Here is a 20,675-nt window from a genome sequence, read left to right as displayed (position 1 = left end):
TCGCTAGATGTCAACAATGTTATGCGCAGTTTTTCTTAAATCTGTTTTTACACAAGTTACTGCAAACTTTTCACAATACAAGTGTTTTCTCTGAGAGCTTTTGATGTGAATTTGCACAGGAAAGGTTGGGTTGTTTTAATCCATGAAGTTAACAGAATGGGAGGAGATTGAAATGACAAAAATCTGCCAGTGTTTCCATGTTAAACAGAAGAAATAATGAAAGGATATCTATCTTCAGACAATTAAAGGTCCGTCTCTTAGTTTTGTTGGGATTTCACTGTTCCTGTTCGTGTTTTAATATTAATGCGTTAACCACAGCTGGTAGTTTTAACATGAAGTATGTTCTCCAGTGAATCAGTCAGCACACTCCAGGCACTTAAGTTAGGTTTGGACAAGCAGTAACAGGCCATTATTTTAGTCAGCTAGAGAAATTAAAAACAAACTAATCCAAATCTGTGGAGTGCCTGAACCTGTTTTTTATGCCATTTTTTATGCTAATAATATTCTTTTTAATATCATGTCCTTTCACAGCGCTCCTGCTGTTATAACACCTTATTAAGACATGTTTCAATGTTCGTTTTGCCTTTATTGGCTCTTGAAATTAACCAATAGATGAAATTAGCTTGAATGATGTTTGATGTCTAAAGTATGCTAAATGTGGGTATTTTATTTCCTCTTTTGGAGAATAAAGAAAGTACAGTGTTGTTTAGGTGCTCTCCAGAATTTATGGACTCAAGTCAAACATTTCATGTAAACTCAGAGAAAGTAATTTCCCCACAGGGATCAATAAAGTATACATTATTAAATGACAAAAATTTAAATTACAAACAATAAGATAAGAATGCAGATCATGTTATTGTGTTTCAAAATTGTGAGTCTCTATTTATGCAATCTTGCAAACTTCAGAGAAACAGCTTGAATTTGACTTTGGAGGATTTCACACTGAGCCAGAGCGCTCTGCACTTACCTGTCTGCGCTAACGTGGCGATAGTCATCGGCTCAGCTCACTTAACTCTTCGTGTCATAGATTTGCTGAGCTCATATTCAGGTAAACAAAACAACCTGAGCTACTGACTACAAAATATAATTTACCAAACCACTTAGAAGGACATAACGCATGCATAATATGCACACCCTTCACTTTCCAGGCGGGCAGTCTGGACATTATTAATAAACAGAGTGACGCTGACAGACAGGTTGACGGTTGGTCTTTGCTTTTACTTCATGTTCTCCTGTCTTTCTTGCATAATACTCTCAGCTTGACAGGACTCATTTTAATGCTTTCGTTTTATCCCTCACCAATAGCATGAATATGTTGATGTCACGCACACACAAGCTCACATTCAGTCGAAATGAGCACAGGGTAATTGTACTTTTAAGTGGTGCTTTTCATCCACACTGTAGTTGAAGTTGTTCCGAAATAATCAGGGTGCTAAATTAAAAAATGAAAGTGTCGCAGGAACGTTATTGTAGCATTAAATATGAAGTTTACGCAACTTGAGCTTTTTTTACTGCTTTGAGCATTTAAAGTGGGTTCATCCAAACGTGATCACGGAGGTCAGAATCAAAAACATTTCTGCGTTTCTACATGTAGAATGAATGTTGTCACGAGGCTTCCTCGTTTGTGTCGTCCAGTACCAGCTGCAGAGGAGTTCCCCGTGGCGGTCGGTGAGCTTCCAGTGGCAGACGTGGCTCGTGCTGATCACAGCGACCGTTTTGATGAGTCTGGTGCCCTACGCTGTTTACTGCATGATGACGGCCTTCACCAGCCCTCCTCCTCCCAGCACCTTTAAAGTGGCAGCAATTTTCTTCGGTATACTGACAGAGACCCTGCTCATCAAGTGAGTGTGTTCTGTTTTACTGTGCATTTATTAACTAACTCATATGTGTACTGTTTTTTTCCCACCATGGAGTGCCCTTGGGCTGAACTCAGTCTAACACGGTCAGAATGATTAATGATTAAAATGGTGATAACATTCTTTCCGCACTCTTTCCACATTCTGTTCTGCTAAATGCATAAAACAATATTATCAAGTAACATTTCATTTTTATGTGAGTTTAAAAACAAGAAGCAGCGAGTGCCTGTGTCATCCAAATAATCATCTCTGAAAACATGTTGTTGTCTGACCCACAGCACCCTCCCACCTCTCTTGTTTTCACTTAGTCTCCTTTTCCATCTCTATATTGCTAATTGGAACGATGCCTGCGGTACTGTAAACCATTAGTAAATGAACAGTCTGTTTTTATTAACATCTTACTTGTAAATAATGCATTAGATTTCTGGCATAAACAATAACTACTCTCTGATTAGAAAGCAGCATATGGCAGGTCCTGTAATCAGATTACAGATACAGGTTATGTAACCTGTAATTGCCTAAATTAGTGATAAATATATAATGGGTTACTTCGAATTATATTTCCTAATAATATTTTTGAAAATCAAGCTATGTTTTTAATGTGGCTTTGCCGACTTTGCTTAATTAAACTGGATGCTGGGATTCAGACAAGCTCCCCTGCTTAATAACATACTTTCTAAAATATGATGGTGGCAGTGGAAGTGACCCTCCAATCACCCTAAACAGCTTTCTGTGCCAGTAGCAAAATTAAAACTTTGTGTTCTACATGTGTCCTTCCTCTAGTATTTGTTTTAACTTGGAGGGAAAAAAAAGGCAGGCTGTTTGTAATTAACTCAACAAGGCTTCTAACGTTTTTTTCCCCTTCCTCTCTCTCCATTAACCGCCCTTGCAAGGAATGTGGCTACTCAACTGGTAATTAATAAATATAGTGGTGGTAATGTGCTTCTGCATCATTATGTTGTTGAAGCCCTTATCCACACTAGTAATGAGCTGTAATTTTATGACAGGAAGTTGGTTTGTTTACAGCATGTTTGGAAGCGTCAGATGGGCTGCGTTCTCAGCAGATCTCAGCTGCAGGTATTTGCTCGATAATTAAGTCAAAAGAGGTTCAAATATGTTTTAGTTCAAATGCTCACACTCTTACAGGAACCATTCATGCTGACATGTGGTTTTCAGTGAGTAGCACATTGGAGCATCTCCTTTGTGCTATTCATGTTCCCATGTGTCTACATAACAAGTTAAACAGATGATCTGTTTAGGTCCATAATGTCCATAAGTATTTGGACAATGATGCATTGTCTTTTTTTGTAATTCTCGCCCCTGTACAGAGCTACAGTCAGTGGATGTTAAATTAAAAATCAATCAAAAATAAGACTGAAGTTCAGACTTTCAACTTTAACTCAAGTGGTTTAACAATCATAGTCATTTTTACACACAGCCAAACCACTTTCCAAGGTTTAAAAAAAAAAATTAAACTGTTGATGGACAAGCAGTTTGATATCCAAGTGAGCCTGCTTGCCTTGTATTTTCATGACAAAGTATGCAGATAAACAATCTGTAGTTGATTTCAAGTGTTGAAATTGAGGCCTAAAGAAATATCAGTGCTAGTGAGGAAGGCATTTGAACTATCATAGATTTAGTAAAAACGTCATGAGTGTCCAAATCAACAATCTGGGTCCTTCTTAAAAAGAGGCCTGTGCTGACCGGCTCAGTAACACCAACAGGTGTGAAAAAACTCAGTTCGATTAAAGTTGAACTACTAGTTATATTTTTCTGCTTTGATTGAAAGCCTACAACCAAGAAAGTGCAAACAACTTGTTACACCCAGGAAAAAGAAGGTAAGATTAGACAAACATCTAAAAGTGCCTGCACAGTTCTGTAAAACAGCCTTTGGACAGAAGCCAAGATGAAACTGGCACTGAAAGATGTACCAGAATGATGGGAAGAGAAAAACATGGAGAAGAAAAGGAACAGTTTGGGACCTGAAGCATACTACATCATCTGTAAAACATGATGTAATGTTATGGCATGGGCATGTATGGCTGCTAGTGGAACTGGGTCAGTAATGTTTTTATTGATGATGTCACTGCTGATAAAAGGAGCAGGATGAATTGTGAGGGGTACAGGGCAGCACTCTCTGCTCACGTTCACCCCAGTGCTGGAAAACTGGTGGGACGGCACTCATAGTGCAAATAGATAATAATCCAAAGCAAACCTCAAAAACAACCCAAGAGCTTCTCAAAGCAAAGAATTTAAAAATTCTTCAATGGACAAGTCAGTCATAAGATCTCAACCCAATGGATCAACTTTTCAGTCATCGAGTTTTCAGTTGAGCCTCTGGAAATGGGGCACTGTGTATAAAAAAGAAAGCTAATAAAATACTTTTTAAAAACCCTTTGAATTAATTAAAAGTGAATGTTAAAATCCACGTGGTGGTGTACAGAGGTAAAACTGCAAAAGTTGTTATTGTCTAAATAGTTAATGACCTAACTGTACATTATTACTGGTACAGTAAGAAGGTTAATGGGAGCCCTCATTAGGATTGGTGGTCTACACAGACCTTGTGTCTCATTGTGCTTGTGCTGCCTGGGATGTGCCAGTGTCCTGCTGCCCCTTGTCAGTGTGCATCTCAGTCACACTTCAGCCCCAAGGGTGGGAGCTCTAGTAAGGAACGACCCCAACTCACCCCCACCCACGACTCTGCCCGTTAGTCTGACAGACAGGGATAAGATGAAGATAAACAAGCAAACCGCTCAGAATGACCTTTTATTGTCTGCATCATGTTGGATCCTTGTTGTGAACTCATTTGCTTAATTTGAGTTCACAACAAAAAACCAATGGGAGAAAATAAGTGCAGGACACAGGTTCATCTTCTATGGGGTTAAGTGCTAATTAGGGGGTGTATTTGACCATAAAACCTCGTCTTGCAAGAAAATCCACCAGTCAGTCCCTGGTAGATTATGACACCAATGAGAGACTCAAGGGTGAGTGGACTTGCACATCTTGAGGGTCCTACTCAGTAGCTACAGGGTGAACAACAAAAGGCAGAAGCTATTTGTTGCCTGCTACCAAAAGTGACAGACCCCGGATGATCCAGAGACAAAGGCAGCTGCGGACGGACTCGCCAGATGTTGAACGACAAAAAGTTTTACTGCCCATAGAATGAAAAACCCAACAATCATATGACCCCCTATGAGCAAGCACTTTGGCGACAGTGGGAAGGAAAAACTCCCTTTTAGCAGGAAGAAACCTCCAGCAGAACCAGGCTCAGGGAGGGGCGGGGCCATCTGCTGCGACCGGTTGGGGTGAGAGAAGGAAAACAGGATAATCACTGGGAAGCAAAATGGAACTGAGATTAAAATCTGATTAATCACCCAGATCTGTGTAGTTGTTGTGTGTCAGCTACAGCATCTTTTGTTGTGTAAGATTTATTTAGACGAAACCACGCAGCAGGTCCAGCTCCACATGTTAGCTCAACTTGACAATAATAATTTTATTTCACAGTTGAGTTCAAGAATACATTTTTGTTCATCTCATAAAAACTCGAACAATCCTTCTTTCAGCGATGCTCTGGCCTCCTTCCGGCATTTTGACCCTCCAAAATAATCTTCTTGCCTCCTCCTCGTGCTGCAGGTCTGTTATTGGACACATTCACGAAGTCACATGATATTTGTCAGACTTGAACTGCCTTTCAGAGGGCTGTCACACAGTATGCGCTCTCTCCTTCCTTTACTGTCATGGTGAGAGTTTGCGGCGCTGCGACAGTGCCCTGACCATGCAGCTCTGCGCTGTGAATTTTTATATGCCATTGCCTGGAGGTTAGAAACTCTCATTATGCCGTGTTAGATTTATTAAAATAGATTATGGAAATGTTAATTAAGTCATTAATTACATTATTTAAGCAGCATTGACAGATAAGGGAGTGTGTATGTGTGTGTGTGAGGGGGGGTGTCGAGCTCCCTGGGTGGTTTAAAAGGATGTGATTGGTGACAAGGGACACTGTGGAGATGGCGTCTAACCGCTAGCACTGACATGATACAAAGTGGCCTACACTGCTCTCTCACCTCACGCTACTGTCTACAGCAGTTTGCAGAGCTGCCTGAGGACGAATAGCTCATCGCCCTTTTACAGATTTAGAAGTGCACACAAGGCTACAAATGTGCTGCTTTTAAGTGGCCACTGCACGTAAGTTGAGCAGATTTGGAGACGAGTGCTCTGAGCGTACATTCTGCTTTACATTCTCGTTTTTTGTGAACGTTTGGACGAAGCATTCGCGCTGACATATGAGCAAAAGGCCTCAAACCAAATTTGCAAGCCGTTCCAAAGGAAAACACAACAGCACAATTGTAAGATGAATTACCCACGAGTTGATACCATGGACTCTCTTATCTGTTGACAGTTTAGTTACCACAAAGCACAAGAAATGTGTTTTCCAATTCTCTGAGAATTGAGCTTTTCTTTGTCCCATCAAACCTATATTAAGGGAGGGAAAATTGCTCTGATCACTCTTGATAAGAACAAATGATAGATGTTGTAAACAAGCCGAAGGCTTCAATTCTGATCTGAGGCATTGATTTGCCTCAGCACCCAATTACTGTGGTGGACCGAGGTTATGCATTCAGTGTACTGGGAAAAGGATTTTTTTTGTTCACCTATTATTATTTTGTAAAATGCTAAATTAAAACAGTTTTTTTTTTAATGGTGAAAAAATCCAGGTGGAAATAAGCAGTCTTCGCTTAGTTTTCGATCAGGTTGAAGGCAGCGCTGAAAGGTGAATGTCTTCATATTAAGTGGCTGCTGATTGTAGGAAATGATACAGTGTGTTGCTGCCTGGCCACGTCAGAGTCAAGCTATCATGATTAGCTTCTACATCAGTCACATGAACCCAATGATCAGTAACTGATTACTGAGATAGTTGGTATGCACTGTGCCTACAAGAACACACTCATGGAAGGTCTCCCAAGACTGAAACATGCTTTTTTTCCAGTGTCACAGTAGAATTTTACATTTTCAGCATTTTTTCTCTTTCTCTCTTTTTATGTATGTTGTATGTATGAATGTATGTATTTGTTGTCCACCACATCCACTCCAAAACAGACATGGGACACTTTGTTTTTCACTTGTCAAACATTCTCTGAGTCGCTGATGCTTAATGTGTAGGTGGGAGGTAAGGTGGAAAGAGCTAGTCTGGCTCCCATCACCAACTCCTCAAAGGTTTACCCATTAACATTTTATATTCAGATTAATTAAAAATTAAAGAAAAGACCACTGATGGCTTCTTTGGCATTGATTCTCTGTTGAGTTTCTGGAATTCAATTCGAGTTATAAATGCCACTCTACCAAAGCATATTTCTTAATTTGGTGTTTTGATGGTGAACACAGTCCAATGCACTGGCCCGTTATCTCTGGGTTGAGAGTTGGTTAATCTAAAAGCTTTATCATTTTTTTTATACTCATCAAGCCACTCGGTGACCCGTTGTGTCCACAGACATTATAGAAGATGAACATAGCCACTGAGATATTAGTGAAGACCTCTTATGAGTCTATTTTTCATTAGTATCTTGGTGGGTTGGATTTAATTGTTGTTCAAAGGAATTCTTCAACAATCTGCAGTGCAGGAGTATTGACTAAAGAGTTGTCATTGAGTTATTACTTAGTTAGCATGCCATAAATAATCCTCCTTTTTAGCTTTAATAATGAGGATAATTTATATTTACTGAAGTCAGAAAACGGGGGCGCCGAGGGCTGAAATCCCAGAGACTTTTATGCAACCGGAAGTCTTTTTTAGTGAAGGACCCCACTGGTCATTAAAAAGAATGAAAGTTTAAGCACTTCCTCACTGGATTCACCTTTAAGACCCGCGAGCTCTGTCCATCTTTTATACCCTAGTTTTGTGCTGTGGGCGGAGGAGATTGTCAACCTGGAAGCGATCTCTCCCTTCAGGAAAGAGTGTAGTATTTATTGTGCTGACCTTTATTTAAACAAAATTCAACTTGTATCTCATTTTGTTCATAAGCGGACTCAAACCATGTAAGCAAAATCCGCCCGCAGGACAACACAGGCACCAGATGCTCGCACAACAATACAACAATGCTCTCGTAACAACTGTTTGTGCATAGCAACTAAAAGGTGAGCGCAGTGGTTGGTGAGATCTTTTCAGATACATTTTGAGCTACTGTGCACAAAGAAGTACATCGTTTGTTTGTTTTTTAAAAAAACATCCTCACAGTTCAGTTGGTCTCAGTTCAGCAGCAACAGTTTTTTGTAACACAAGGGCAAAAAGGTTTTGGTCATATTAGGTCACATGTGCTGTTTGCATGCAAGAGTCCAACAAACAAAGTGCTTCCAAGTTTTTATCCCTGTTTAATAAAGAGGGTGAATGTTAAGGAGTTAATGGCCCTGATGTACTCTAAAACACACAGACCTGGTTCTGTTAATACTTATTTCCATCTTCATGTGCCTGTTTACAAGAAGTTCACAACAGTAAATATTGAGCAGCATCCGGACACTCCTTGTGGACTTTCACAGAAACGGTATTTAATCATTTACACTCTTGCAGCTTTGTTGACCTCTCTGTGGAGTCCTGTTCTTTGGAATCTTAACTGCCCACACTGACCTCTTTCATACCTTTTCTCTGCAGTGCAGGAGTATTAAACATCCTGGCTTAGACGATCCGAGCAGTTTCTTCCAACATGTTTTTGACCAAGCAAAGACGTCTTGTATAGATGTTTTTGCAGGAGATGGTGCTGGATAGAAAAATGTGTAATTTCACTCCAGTGTAGCAGGTTCTGATTTACACAAATTAGCCAAATGATTACAAGAACTCGCAGAGGAAGTGAGTAATGATGATTGGCTCATGGCATGTTCAAAGGGTACGTGAACAGTTGGTTTGTGTAATCAGTATGTTGGATTTGGGAGACACGACCAGGTGTTAATCCCTGTAATCCAGACATAACGACTGATGACTAAGACTGATTGTTTCCAAAGTGGAAAAATTTGTGGGTCAACCGCAGGGTGAGGAGGGACAAACAGCCACAAGCTGTTTATATAATATATAATATAATGAAAAAAGTATGATCTGCGGCCCCTCAAGCTCTTAAGGAATCTGTTGCTAACGATGAGTCGTGTAGGGATCGTGCCTCAGCTTGGATTCAGATGCTTAGCGGCAAGCAGAGGACCACAGCATATTTGGGTTAGTGGTCGTAAAAGTTTGGCTTATCGGTGTTTACTGATGCATCAAAAGAATTTTAATGTCAGCATGAGACGGTGAAGCTCGTGAATATTTTAAGACTGGGCTGTATGGGAGGCCCTCTGAATTCAGCTGCAGGCTTCCACGCTCTCTAACGACTAAGTTAATGGGAGGAGAGGGACTTAGTAATGAGATTAGGATTATGTTATTACACTAACAAAGTTATTTGGGATTTGCCAAAGTGCGAATGTAGCTAATTGGACTTTTTCGGCAAAATTATGTGGGATGAAGCAGTCAAACCTTGAGTCTTTTCCTAATCTTTGTGCTTTGGCTGGATTTTCTCAGGTGTCTGTGGAGTTACTTCAGCTCTCGGTACCGGCTGGCGGCGCAGAACTCCCTCGTAGTCCAGCCCAGAGACTCGACAGAAGACAGAAGCAACCCCGGCCTCTGGGATCGGCCTGAGGCCGCCTCGGCAGATCGCGCTTCATCAGCAGCCTCATCCACTCACATGGAGGAGAGGAAAGTGGATGTGTTGAAGAGTGGATGCCTCAGCCTTTTCTGAACCAACAACAGAAGGAGTTTACAGATTACAGGGTGAGAGTAAATCCTTGGGGAATTAGATGTGTCTGAGAGCCATTGAAGCTAACACATCAGTATATCAGTGTGGCATTTATAAGAACTTACACTTTAAAACCTATTTTTGAGGTGTCAAATATTCTTGTTTTCCTTACACTCTCACTCGTTTCAGTGGATATATTCACACATGTTGCAAATTGATAACAAGGAAGGGAATGCACGCAGGCAGCATGAGTGTATTCAGTCTCAGAGAGGGGGAAAAAAGCCTGAAATTACTCCCTTTCCTTAATGATGCCCACACAGAGACAATGGGGCGCCGCTCTGATTAGTGTCACCTGTCCTTGTGCATCTCATCAGCTCCATTATGGCTCCATCTCCCATGCTTCTTCTGCTAATTGAATAGCCTGTGAAGTGGTGACGAGGACGGGGGCGAGAGCAACGTCTGTCCCGCTGCTGCTTCAGAAATGAGACTAAAGCTTCCCAGAGAGACACTAGTTCTTAAAACATAAACCATTATTATACAGACAGAAAACGTGCTAACAAGTCGCTCTCATGTTATATTACCATCACACTGTCTGCACATTATTTTCACCTATAACTGCTTGGAATTAACATTTTGGGCCATTTGCAGCAAAAGAGATGGATGAGAGGAATGATAATCAAACACACATCTGTTTATTAAATATAAAATTATTGCTGGTTAGGTTAGCTTAGCACAAAGTCTGGGAACATAGAGCCTGGCTTTGATGAAATCTGCATACCAGGTGAGCTCTGAAGCTCGCCACCAACCCCCGATATGTTGTGTCTTTGGTCTCTTCCAAAACTGACGTTGTGGGCAGTTGAAAATGGTGTAAGACAGACATTAATCTATCAAGTGCATCTTTTTAGCCTACAGCTCCTGATGACTGTTACCAATCAGCTTTGCAGCTGCTAAATGAATCATGTAAAATATTAAATAGTACCGATTCCCATCTGCCATGGTTGCAGCCAGTGGGTCCTGGTGAATAAACTGCTTTTCTGGAGGAGAGACCTAACATGTTGATTGCACAATTACCTTGCTTGGTGTACGTTTGCATTACTTTCAAATAAAGTTTCCCATAGCAGCTTCCCACAAAACCTTTGAATAGTTCACTTTGAATAGTTTACATCAGAACAACCCACTCAGACATCAGCAGTTGCTCCTTCTTTATTCAAAGCAGCTGTCAGTCACAGCGATCTGTAATGAGGACAAATAATCTTATTATAGCATCAAATAACTTATAATCAGCAAACTGATAACAAAAAATATCAACATCAGTGTTATGGCAAGTTCCTGCAATAGGAAACTATTTGGTTTTGGGGGGAGGGGGTTAATTAAAGGTTATATAAAGGTTATTGCTGGAAGTAAATATACTGCAATTTTGGGAGATTGTCCGGGATTCGTTTACATGTTTTTAACGGGGGGAGAAACTGAAGTTCCCAGGAGGGAATTAGACCTGCACTCAGAAGGACTCTTAACCCCCAAGCTGTCACCCGAGTGATGACACGTTGATGACATCATCCAGGTTTTGAGTGGAGCTCTCCTTCAGTATTCGCTCAAATGTGCTGTAAATTGGTGTTCCTGTATAAATGTGTTTCATAGGAAACTGTCTTGTATATTAAACAGTCAAATAAGTGAGTGTTGTCCTTTGTTAAATCACTGTGTGTGTGGGGGGGGGGGGATTAAAGTAAATGAGAGTTATTATAAACTGAGGCGGGCCTCTATCTGATGTTTGTATTCAGTTGTTTTCAGGTCAGTCTATATTTAGTCAAAAGCAAAGACATGAGATATTATTCAGATGTGAAGACAAAACCTTGAAGTATAAAAAGCGCTCTTTTATTTTGATTGGATAAACATTGCCAGCTGTGATGCAGGGCTGCAGTGTTGGTGCCTCTCCTGCCAGGCAGGAGCTTTGCTGTTATCTGCATGTGCCCGAGGCTCAGCTAATGTAAAAAGATCCTCCTCGCTCTGCTCTGCTAGCAGTGAGCTCTGCAGGCTTATCCTGCTCAGTCCCTTTCCGTTTCACCTCCCAGTCACAGCCAAGTGACTCTCAGCTGTGCAGCGCCTCAGCTCGGGCATTCCTACAGACAGAATAGAAGAAGTACAGCAGTATCTCATGCTCTCGAATCTGTTAAATGCCACAACAACAGTGTCCCGACGCCTGTATGGGTTCTGGGACTTAATTTGAGTGCGTGGGACCAGATGGACACCTTCATGAGTGTACAAGTGTGGATTATTCTGTAGGCTACATCTGGGGCTCCACATGGCACAGCAGACTGCAGTAAGAGAGGCAGGTGGGCACATGGGGAGGGCACACCTCCAGTGGGCTCTCTTACATCTATACACACCGACAAGACATCTCCGCAAATGGCAGACTGAAAGGTTACGAGACCATCCTGCAAGACAAATGCCTTTCCGAATCCTGGCCGGTGTCCTCTTCTGTCCTTAACTTCCTGTGTGTCATCAGCATTCTGCTGCTTCCAGGTGACTTCAGGTTGTGTTTTTTTTTTCTTAGTTTGTTTCTGTTTGACGCTTTTGTCCAAAACATATTTCACCACATCCACATAGTGGGAATAATTTGGGTTAAAGTGTCTTGCTCAAGGACACTTTGTCATATGGACAAAAAGAGAGAGGGAATGGACTGCCACTCGTATGATTAATGGCCTGCCTACTCTACCACCTGAGCTACAGCTGCCCATAGTACTGTAGGAGCATACCACCACCATCAGCACATTATCACATTGTTCAGTATTTATCAGTGGTGGAAATAGTAAGATCATGTGATAACAGTAAGGGAGCAATATGCTGTGTAGCATTAGGAAAATCCACTGCTGAAATAACAACTCAGTAATTTGGTAGATTAATAAAAATTTAAATCTAATTAATGATTATTGTGTGATTGAGCTGTTGGTGAGTTCATTTTCTTAATCACCCTGAGAAAAGTTAAAAAAAAAAAAAAAAAGATGAGGTGGTAGACGTCAATCTTTTAAAAATAGGTCATTCTAGCCTGTTGTTAGGTGGTTGCCAGGTAACCTAATTGGCGTTATAATGTATCATGAGTAACTGAAGCTTCGTGGATACAAATTATTACAAGTTATTGTGGTGAAATAAGCATGACACAATGCATAAAGGCTAAAATGGTTGGTAAGTAACTTAATGACTTAATATATTTCGTGTAGAGCGCGCACACACACACACACACACACACACACACACAGCAAGAGATTTTATGGAATATAGTAAATTGCACAATTCCAAATTTTAGTCAACAAATTTAACTATTATTTATTGCATAAATCTGCTGAATTATCATAGTAGCAAAGGGATAATGCAACTTTATAAAGTTGATATTGTAAAGCATGCTAACAGCTAATGTGTCCAATATTCATTTTACACTGAGCTCACTTTTGGTCTCCACCATTGCATGAAAATGTGTCTAGGTCTAGTTTGTGGATGCTCAACTATGTGCACTTGCTATTTTCTTTGTGTCATTTGCTGCTGTGTAATTGGATTTATCTGAGCTTGTAAACCAAATGACACTAAAATGCTCCACAACACCGAGAGGAATAGCAGTGCAGTGTATTTGTGGGTTCATGATTTCTAGGGATGTCTTTCACATTACACACAGTTGGTGCTGCTGCTTTTCAGTATTGCAAATCAAACGTCTTTAGGGTTTAGACTGACTAATCTGAAGAAGTTGTATTGCAGTATTTTGGAGGGGTTTTTTTTACATGATTTTTTACATGTGATACATTTTTTAAAATATATTGTTATAGTTACTCTGTGTGACATATGTTGCATACTCTATATATTGCGTTTGCACTGACTGCAGTAGCGAGGAAAGAAAGTGACTCGATTACCTGCCATTTCATTTCTTGTGACTCCTTTGTGCATAGGTAGGCAATCTAATTACAGCGTGGGAAGGACAGACTCTTCACTCCAATAAATTTGTACTAATATAAGGAGGATTTGCCTTTGATACTGGCATTTGATTTGTTAACAAGTGCATCACCTCTATAATCACCTTATGACACTGATACAATATGTGTTGCAGTTAAAAAGCGCTACCTACAAATGTCTAATTAGACCATAATATATCCAAGATGTGTATATTGTCACGTATCGGGGAACCCGAATCGTTCTGTTTCCTAATAAAAATTTTCCACGGAGCACATTCGCAAAACTCAACCCAAACTTATTAATGCCCCTCACTCATTAGATTGAACTCAAGCCCAGGGCTTTGTGAAATCAGAGCTCATTAGAAGAGTCCACCTCATTATGAGTGGCCAGATCCATCAGGAGAGATAAAGCTCCCGCTCTTCGCTGACTGAGATCCAGTCAAACACACCCGCAGCGCTTCAGACCACATGTGAACAAGATATTTGCTTTGAAGCGCCAACACACGGATTCGAATGAGCGTGTCAGAGCGCCAAATGTCCTAGGTTGCAAGTGACAGGGGATCCGCTTTAGAGCTGGCTACCTGTTGAGGAGGATTAAACAAAATACAGATGGTGTTTACATATTAAGCAAACAAAGGCAGGCTCTGCTCTGATGATGACAGGAGAGTGCTTTCATCATTTTAAAGTAGAACATTTTGATTTGTTGTTGTGACGCACTGCTTCTATACCTTTCCACGAGCCTCCAGAGTTTCACATTTGAGCAAGTGGCTGCAGATAGAAAGTCCTGAATGATGTTTCTGTGGCCCTGAGATCACCTCTGAAGGACGAAGGCTGCTGAGTGTCCGTCCGTGTACTCCAGCCATCAACACAACAGGAGCCCAGCGCGGTCTGATCCACCGCGGGTCGACTTGAATAAATTAAATGAATTACCAGCTGCCTCGTGCAAGTTCGCAGGATGCAGGGTGGCATGAGCACGCCATTACAACAATGATAAGGATATCTGCACGGCCTTGTGTTAAAGGAATTACGCATAGCATCCAGAGCCTCTAAGGGAGTGTGACAGTTTTGCGCACACTGGCAAGTTAGTATGACATGAAAATGTGTGTGGCTGCAGAACAGCACGGCTGCCACGTGGCCTGAGTCAGGGGCACGGAGCGCTCGCTGAGAAGTCAAAAAAAATGGAATCTTATTGTGATGCAAATGGACACCGTATTGTGCTTAAACAATGCATTAATCTGTCCCCTATTTGTGAAGATAACATCAGAAGACGCACAGTAACACAAAATGATATCCTGCGAGGTTATTTAAAGCGATATGACATCACATCCTGACACTGCGAGAAGTGCTTACTGCCCGTCCGGCTGGTTTTGTCTCCAGCTTTGATAAAAACTGATGAAGGATAGAACGCTGCTTTTGAGTCCCGGCCGCTATATTGGAGAGTCGATTTACATAATATTATGTATATTGTATTCCGCTGCGTCCTAATGTTTGAAAGTAAACTGAATTTAAGTGTTCAGCGGCTGGAAGAAGTGTTAAACGCAGGACACGTGGCGAGGTGTCCGATAGCTTTGTCTTCTACCTGTAATCTGATGCCGCGTGGAGAGGAGGGATCGGCCTCACTTCCCCTCAGAGTGATTTATGATTGAGGACATGTTAATAAAAATATCAAAACAATCTGAGCTCTGCTGGGGAAGATACCGGTCTGCTACGTACATCATGCTCGACAGGTCCATGCAGGGAATCGCCTGCTCGGTGATATTATGCTCATATGGATGCCCCGTTGCCCTGCTCTTGAATAGAATATGCAGCTGTTGTTGGGGGTCGGTGGGGGAAGTACTACTCACACAAGGTGACATTTGCATGAATGTATGCTCCTTGAGTGCAACTCTGCTCAATAGGTGAAGCTCCTCTTTAAAATCTTATGTCAACACTTGTATGTACCTATCAATCCATCAGGACGAGTTAAAAGTCATTAAATTTTGAGCTGCACGGGTCGCCTGCCCTTTTCAAGAGCACAGTGTGCTGTCATTTGACAGCCGGCGGTACAGGAGTGAAGAACACGCCGCTTTTACTGAGTAAACACCCATTTAAAATCTGCTTTTCCTAAAGGATTCATGTGTGAAATCACTGGAGAGACACGGCCCAAATTGTTCATTAAATGCCCTCAGTGGCTGAATGAAACCATGTAACTGCCACACCACCACCACAATCCCCTTTGATGGATTTATATCGAGTATGGGCGTGGACGCGCTGTAATTTAGTATGTGTTAGGAGCTGCTGCCGAGATGTAGCCGTAACACTCACTCAAATCCACTTCCAATATCCCTGTTCCTGAAATCTCAATGATTTTCTGTCTCTGCCCGAACACAGAATCATCACAAAGCACACCGTCAAACAGAAAATATTCTGAAACATGAAATCTTCTCCACAAACGCATTGGTGTTGTTGTCAGAAAGCACACGGTGCATTGATGCTGCTACGCTGTGAAAAACTTTAGTGAAGGGGGTGAAAGAAAATGCTGTAATAAGCATCGTGGATGTTGTCAGGTGCTTTAATACAGCAGATTGTTTCTTTCACTAGTCTCGCCGGGTCACTGGCTCCCATACGCGCACTGCTGGGTGTAGCAGCCATTCATAATTGTCTTATGTAGTCCATAATGGTCTATCCAGTGGAAGGTAGTGTTGTTTCGAGTTTTTCTTTCTTATTGGAAGTAATTAAGTGGATATTGTCAGATGTCAGAAGCAGATCGCCAGACAGGAGAGCAGCAAAGGCCGGGCTTCAAGCAGAGGAACTCAACAGACTTTGAGTGGGAGATCAGCCCTTCTTACACTGCTACAGTACAGTACACATGGGTTTGTGAACTTGGATGAGTAGATGGATGGGCAGAAGCGTTAAAGTTATTTTAAACAGGGTTTGTCTGTTAGATGAAAATAGGGACGAGATTACAGTAAAGGATCTGGAATCTGGGGCGTGACTTTGGCTGTTGTTAAATTCACAAAATCAAGTTATAACATATATGAACTTTTATGCAATTCATTAACTCAAGCACAACCCACAAAGCCTAGTTGTAAAAGACACCGTTGAACTTTTACTGGCATTGCAAAATCTGTCAGTTTTAGTTTTACTTTCTTGAAAATCAGCAATGTAAATAGTTTTGAGGTAAAGGTCACGTCAAAGCCAAGCAACAAGAGACACTGCTTGGAATTGCAGAAGTAAGCTTCTCTAAAGCTTACTTCCTCTAAAGGGGCCCACTGTGCTAGCATGTAATAAACTCTACCCGGGCTTCTACTCAGAAAGGGTCAAAAATTCTCTCAAATCAGTTTTTTATGCGAAAATTTGAGTGGTCAGTCATTTTGAATTCCTTAGTAAGAAGATATCAGGCTTTAATGATGTGCATATTTACAACATGACTGACTCCACTGACACGCCTCGCCTGGGAGAACAAATAGTTTGGACAGAGTCATTCACAGCTCACAGTTTGTTGTTTGTTATCCTGTTTTAAGAAAGTTCCAGGTCATCATAGTCATGTGTTGTGCTTTTATTAATTGAAGTAACAGACCCTCAGGTGTTTCCACCTGCAGGGCTGGCAGGTTGCTGTTGTTGTCCTCAATATCATTAAGCTGCCTCTCCAGTGAGCCTCTGATTCCACCATCTTGGATTACATGTGGTGATGGTAGTTCTTGTTTTGCCCTCCAGCAGTTTGCGCTGGAGGGACAGCAGGTAGAGAACCGGCTCATGTGAACTGATTCAACCTCCCAGAGGTCGCAGAGAACACATCTGCCCAGGAAGGAATAAGCCCAACGCCGTCGCCGCTCACTGAAGTGGCATTGAGGGCACCTGACCCACCCGACACTGGAGAAAAAATGAGAGAGGTCGTGTCGGGGTTAGCTGATTAGCAGAATTCAAAATAAAACACTTGAGTGTAAAACCTCAGCACGTCTCCTTTTATCTACCAGGAAACCAGGAGTTCAGTTAGGCGCCTTTTACTGATGTCGGAGCCAGTCGTAGTTTTGAATCAGTCTCCAAACAGTGCAGGAAAACATTCCTTCAAGACAAATTTTACCCAGCATGAGCTGTTGCACCCTGACACTGGCAAAGTTGTATAAATGTCAAGAGAGATGTGCCCCCCTTTTGTTCGCCGCAGAATTTGCCAGCAGCTCATTTCCTCCAGGAACGCATTAACAAAGCAGTTAATTCTATCATTAATTAAAAGGAATCACAATTCAGTGAACACTTCAAATTAATCTATTGAGATTTGCTCTCACACAAAGCTCACATTCTATTTTCTTTGTCTCATCAAAGAAACTGCAGCTCGAGAGACATGTTTTTTTTTTTTCCTTTCACTTGCGTCAGTCTGGTTGTGTGTAGCTCTGTTAGCAAAGCATGTCAGCGACGCTGCCAGGTTTAAGGGTTTGATTCCAAAGGATGCATCCATGCAGTAAATGAACACACTCGTGGCATTAGCAAGGCGCTAACACAGGAGCAGTTTGGCTGAAAAAAAAAAAATATATATATATATATATATATATATATATATATACACGCACCCCCTCCCACAACCCCCCAAGTCATCTCAGAGATGTATTATGATGACGCCTAAACTTGCCAAACAGAGCGGCCTCTGGAGCAGACAGTTCAGGTGAAAGTGATCTGAAAGGCGACGTCTCCTTTGTCTAGAACAATGCAGCTAAATAATTCTTTAACACCAGCAGAATGTTTGATCTGGCCATCGGCCACGCAGAGCTGTTTATCTCCTCAGTCACTGGGTTATAAATACTCGTGTGCTTGGCGTCTCCGCAGTATGGAGCTACTTGGAGGGTGATAAGGTGCTAATTAGCAACTGTTAGCACAAGTAAGAAAAAAAAAAAAAAAACTACATCCACGGAGCGAAGCACATCTTGCTGTTGCCACTGAATGTTCTGCCGCTGATCCTTTCTCCTCTTTCACCGAGACTTGAGAGATGTCTCTTATTAACACAGCGCCGCACGAGAAACTTGCCTTTTTTTTCCCCTTCCAGGCAAGCCAGGTCTGACAAATTAAGGCTGTGGAGTCATTAGATTAAGATAAGAACTTATCTTTTACTCTGAGACAGACTTTTATCTATTGTATTTTTCTTCCCTCCCATCTCTTTGGCCAGCCCCCCCTCCTCAACCGCCTCCCCCACCACCACCTCTTCCTCCATTCACTGTGAGATTGTTAAAGTAATTGGGATGTTATGTGACCAGAAAGGCCAGATAAGTTTTTAACCCTGTCATGGATTAACCTTTCGTGTCTGAGGTAGGTCACGAGAGGTGCAGCCCGAGACATGTTAAGACTCATTTAAAGGATTCTTGATGTATTATTGCGCGGACACGGCTTGTTTTTTCTGCAGGTACATGTGCCAGGAGGTCTCGAGATGACTTCTGTATGCTGTCAGGGGGTTATTAAAGCATAAAGTGTATTCTTTTGGGGGTCGCTGGGCGAGACTGGTCTTCATCTCAGAGTACATCATTTCCAAACGTTCAACCAGGTTTCATCACGTGCTCCCTGAAAGCTATTTTAAATGACCTTTTAAAGTTAATCACGGTCATGCTCTGTTGAACTAGTTTAAAGAGAATCAGCATCAAAAAAGAGAGGAGAAAGGAGGGGAAAAAAACTCCTTCATAATGTAATCCGCGGCAGGATAATTAGGAAAGTAGCTCTCCGAACATCAAATAAACAATCAGCATCAGATGCTTCATCTTTGTCTAAAAGCTGCGTATGGATTCAGCTGAATCTGATGCTTGTGTATACTTTTCTGCGTTATTAATATCTAAGGGAAGAGTCACAGCCTGGAGCAGCGTGATTAGAGCATCTAGATTTATTATTCTTCAAAGCAGAACACATGAAAACCACCTGAAATAAATGAGTTGGAGCCTTATGGCGGCAGCCAGCGCACTTCTGTGATGCCGGTGTTTAGAATCCTTTGTTTTAAAGGTCATTGCACCACCTCGTTGATATCCAGACATCTCTTTGTAGCGCTAATTGTGTCTACATTCTTGACCACTTTGTCAGACAACTCCGCACTAGAGCTGAGAATTCAGAGGAGTATATGCGGCTTGTTTACTGCGATCAAGATAACAAGGACAAGTCTGTGAAATAACGAAGGCCGGGGTTGATGCAGAAAACACTGTATTTTCCATTTTAATGGTGTTTAAGCGTGGAAGCTGGAGGAGAGAGAGCTTGAAAAATGTAACTAAAGGATCGGATTCAGTGGGATCCAAATGGCAAGGGTAGCTGTTGGGCACGATGACGTTCCTTTGATGTGAGCTATAACTAGCTTTAAGCTCAGCTCGGGCGCATCACGGCTGCATCCTGACTGATGTGGGTATTCCACTTAGATGAGATGGCCACTTTGTCGTGTGCGCCAACTGTACCTTTAATTTCAGATTCTCTAATGTCTCTGATGGGATGACATTAAAGGGTCGGGTCATTAGTTTATTGTAATGTTTGCCCGCAACTGTGTGAGCTGGACTGTCATCTTTTGGAATTTTTGTCACATTCATCAATGTTCTGCATAATGGGATGAGAAACTATTTACATATCGGATCAAAATTGCCAGAGGAGAGCATTAATTATTGAAAAAGTGACAGAATCAAAAGAGCTGCTTCCCCCCACCCCCTCGTAGTTTGTGGCCTGCGCTGACTGAAAGCCACTCTGTGCCCAGTAAACACAATTATCTCAATTTTAAAGACATTTGAGAGAACACGCTCAAGCACAAAGGCCGGAGCATCTTCAGTCGGTGCAGTAGAATGAAGGTTTACCCTTCACGCCGCACTTCCGCCAATAGGCTGTAACAAGCATGTGCGAGAGGGTGCAGCCTCTGGAGAGCCTCCTCGTCTGCTCTCTGCATCTTTGTTTGTGTGTCAGGCTGCTGAACAGAAAGTGCGTCGTATCGATCGGCGTCATTGAGCATCAGGCTTGTACGCACTTAATTATTGAAAATAAAACAAGTGTGCTAACAAGAAGCGCGGCAGATTGGTGTGCATAATCATCCCAGGTAGTCCACTTCCTTCAACCTGCTTCGTTCGCTTCCTCTGGCCTAAACTGTGATTTTACTGCACATTACTGAGATATATTATCAGAAACTGTATCCTGTACCTGCCTTGTTGTCTTGG

The 20,675-nt window shown here is 41.8% G+C and overlaps 1 protein-coding gene across 4 annotated transcripts in view; it reads left to right on the top strand.

Annotated features, from left to right (window-relative positions):
* LOC113015627 (uncharacterized) overlaps positions 1-11,275 on the top strand; it is an 87,451-nt gene extending 76,176 nt beyond the window's left edge. For 3 of the 4 annotated variants that reach the window (XM_026157683.2, XM_026157684.2, XM_080297721.1), the window contains exons 4-5: positions 1,636-1,841; positions 9,391-11,275. In XM_026157683.2, the coding sequence (XP_026013468.2) occupies positions 1,636-1,841; positions 9,391-9,607 (423 nt within the window). In that variant the 3' untranslated portion in view covers positions 9,608-11,275. The remainder of the gene's footprint in view (positions 1-1,635; positions 1,842-9,390) is intronic. The other variant, XM_080297720.1, reaches the window with a different exon arrangement.
* The last annotated feature ends 9,400 nt before the right edge of the window (positions 11,276-20,675 follow it).

The sequence above is a fragment of the Astatotilapia calliptera genome, chromosome 23, assembly GCF_964374335.1.
Source record: "Astatotilapia calliptera chromosome 23, fAstCal68.1, whole genome shotgun sequence".
Lineage (NCBI taxonomy): Eukaryota > Metazoa > Chordata > Actinopteri > Cichliformes > Cichlidae > Astatotilapia > Astatotilapia calliptera.
Note: the sequence above shows the minus strand (reverse complement) of the source record. Positions and strands in the feature narration are given on the sequence as shown.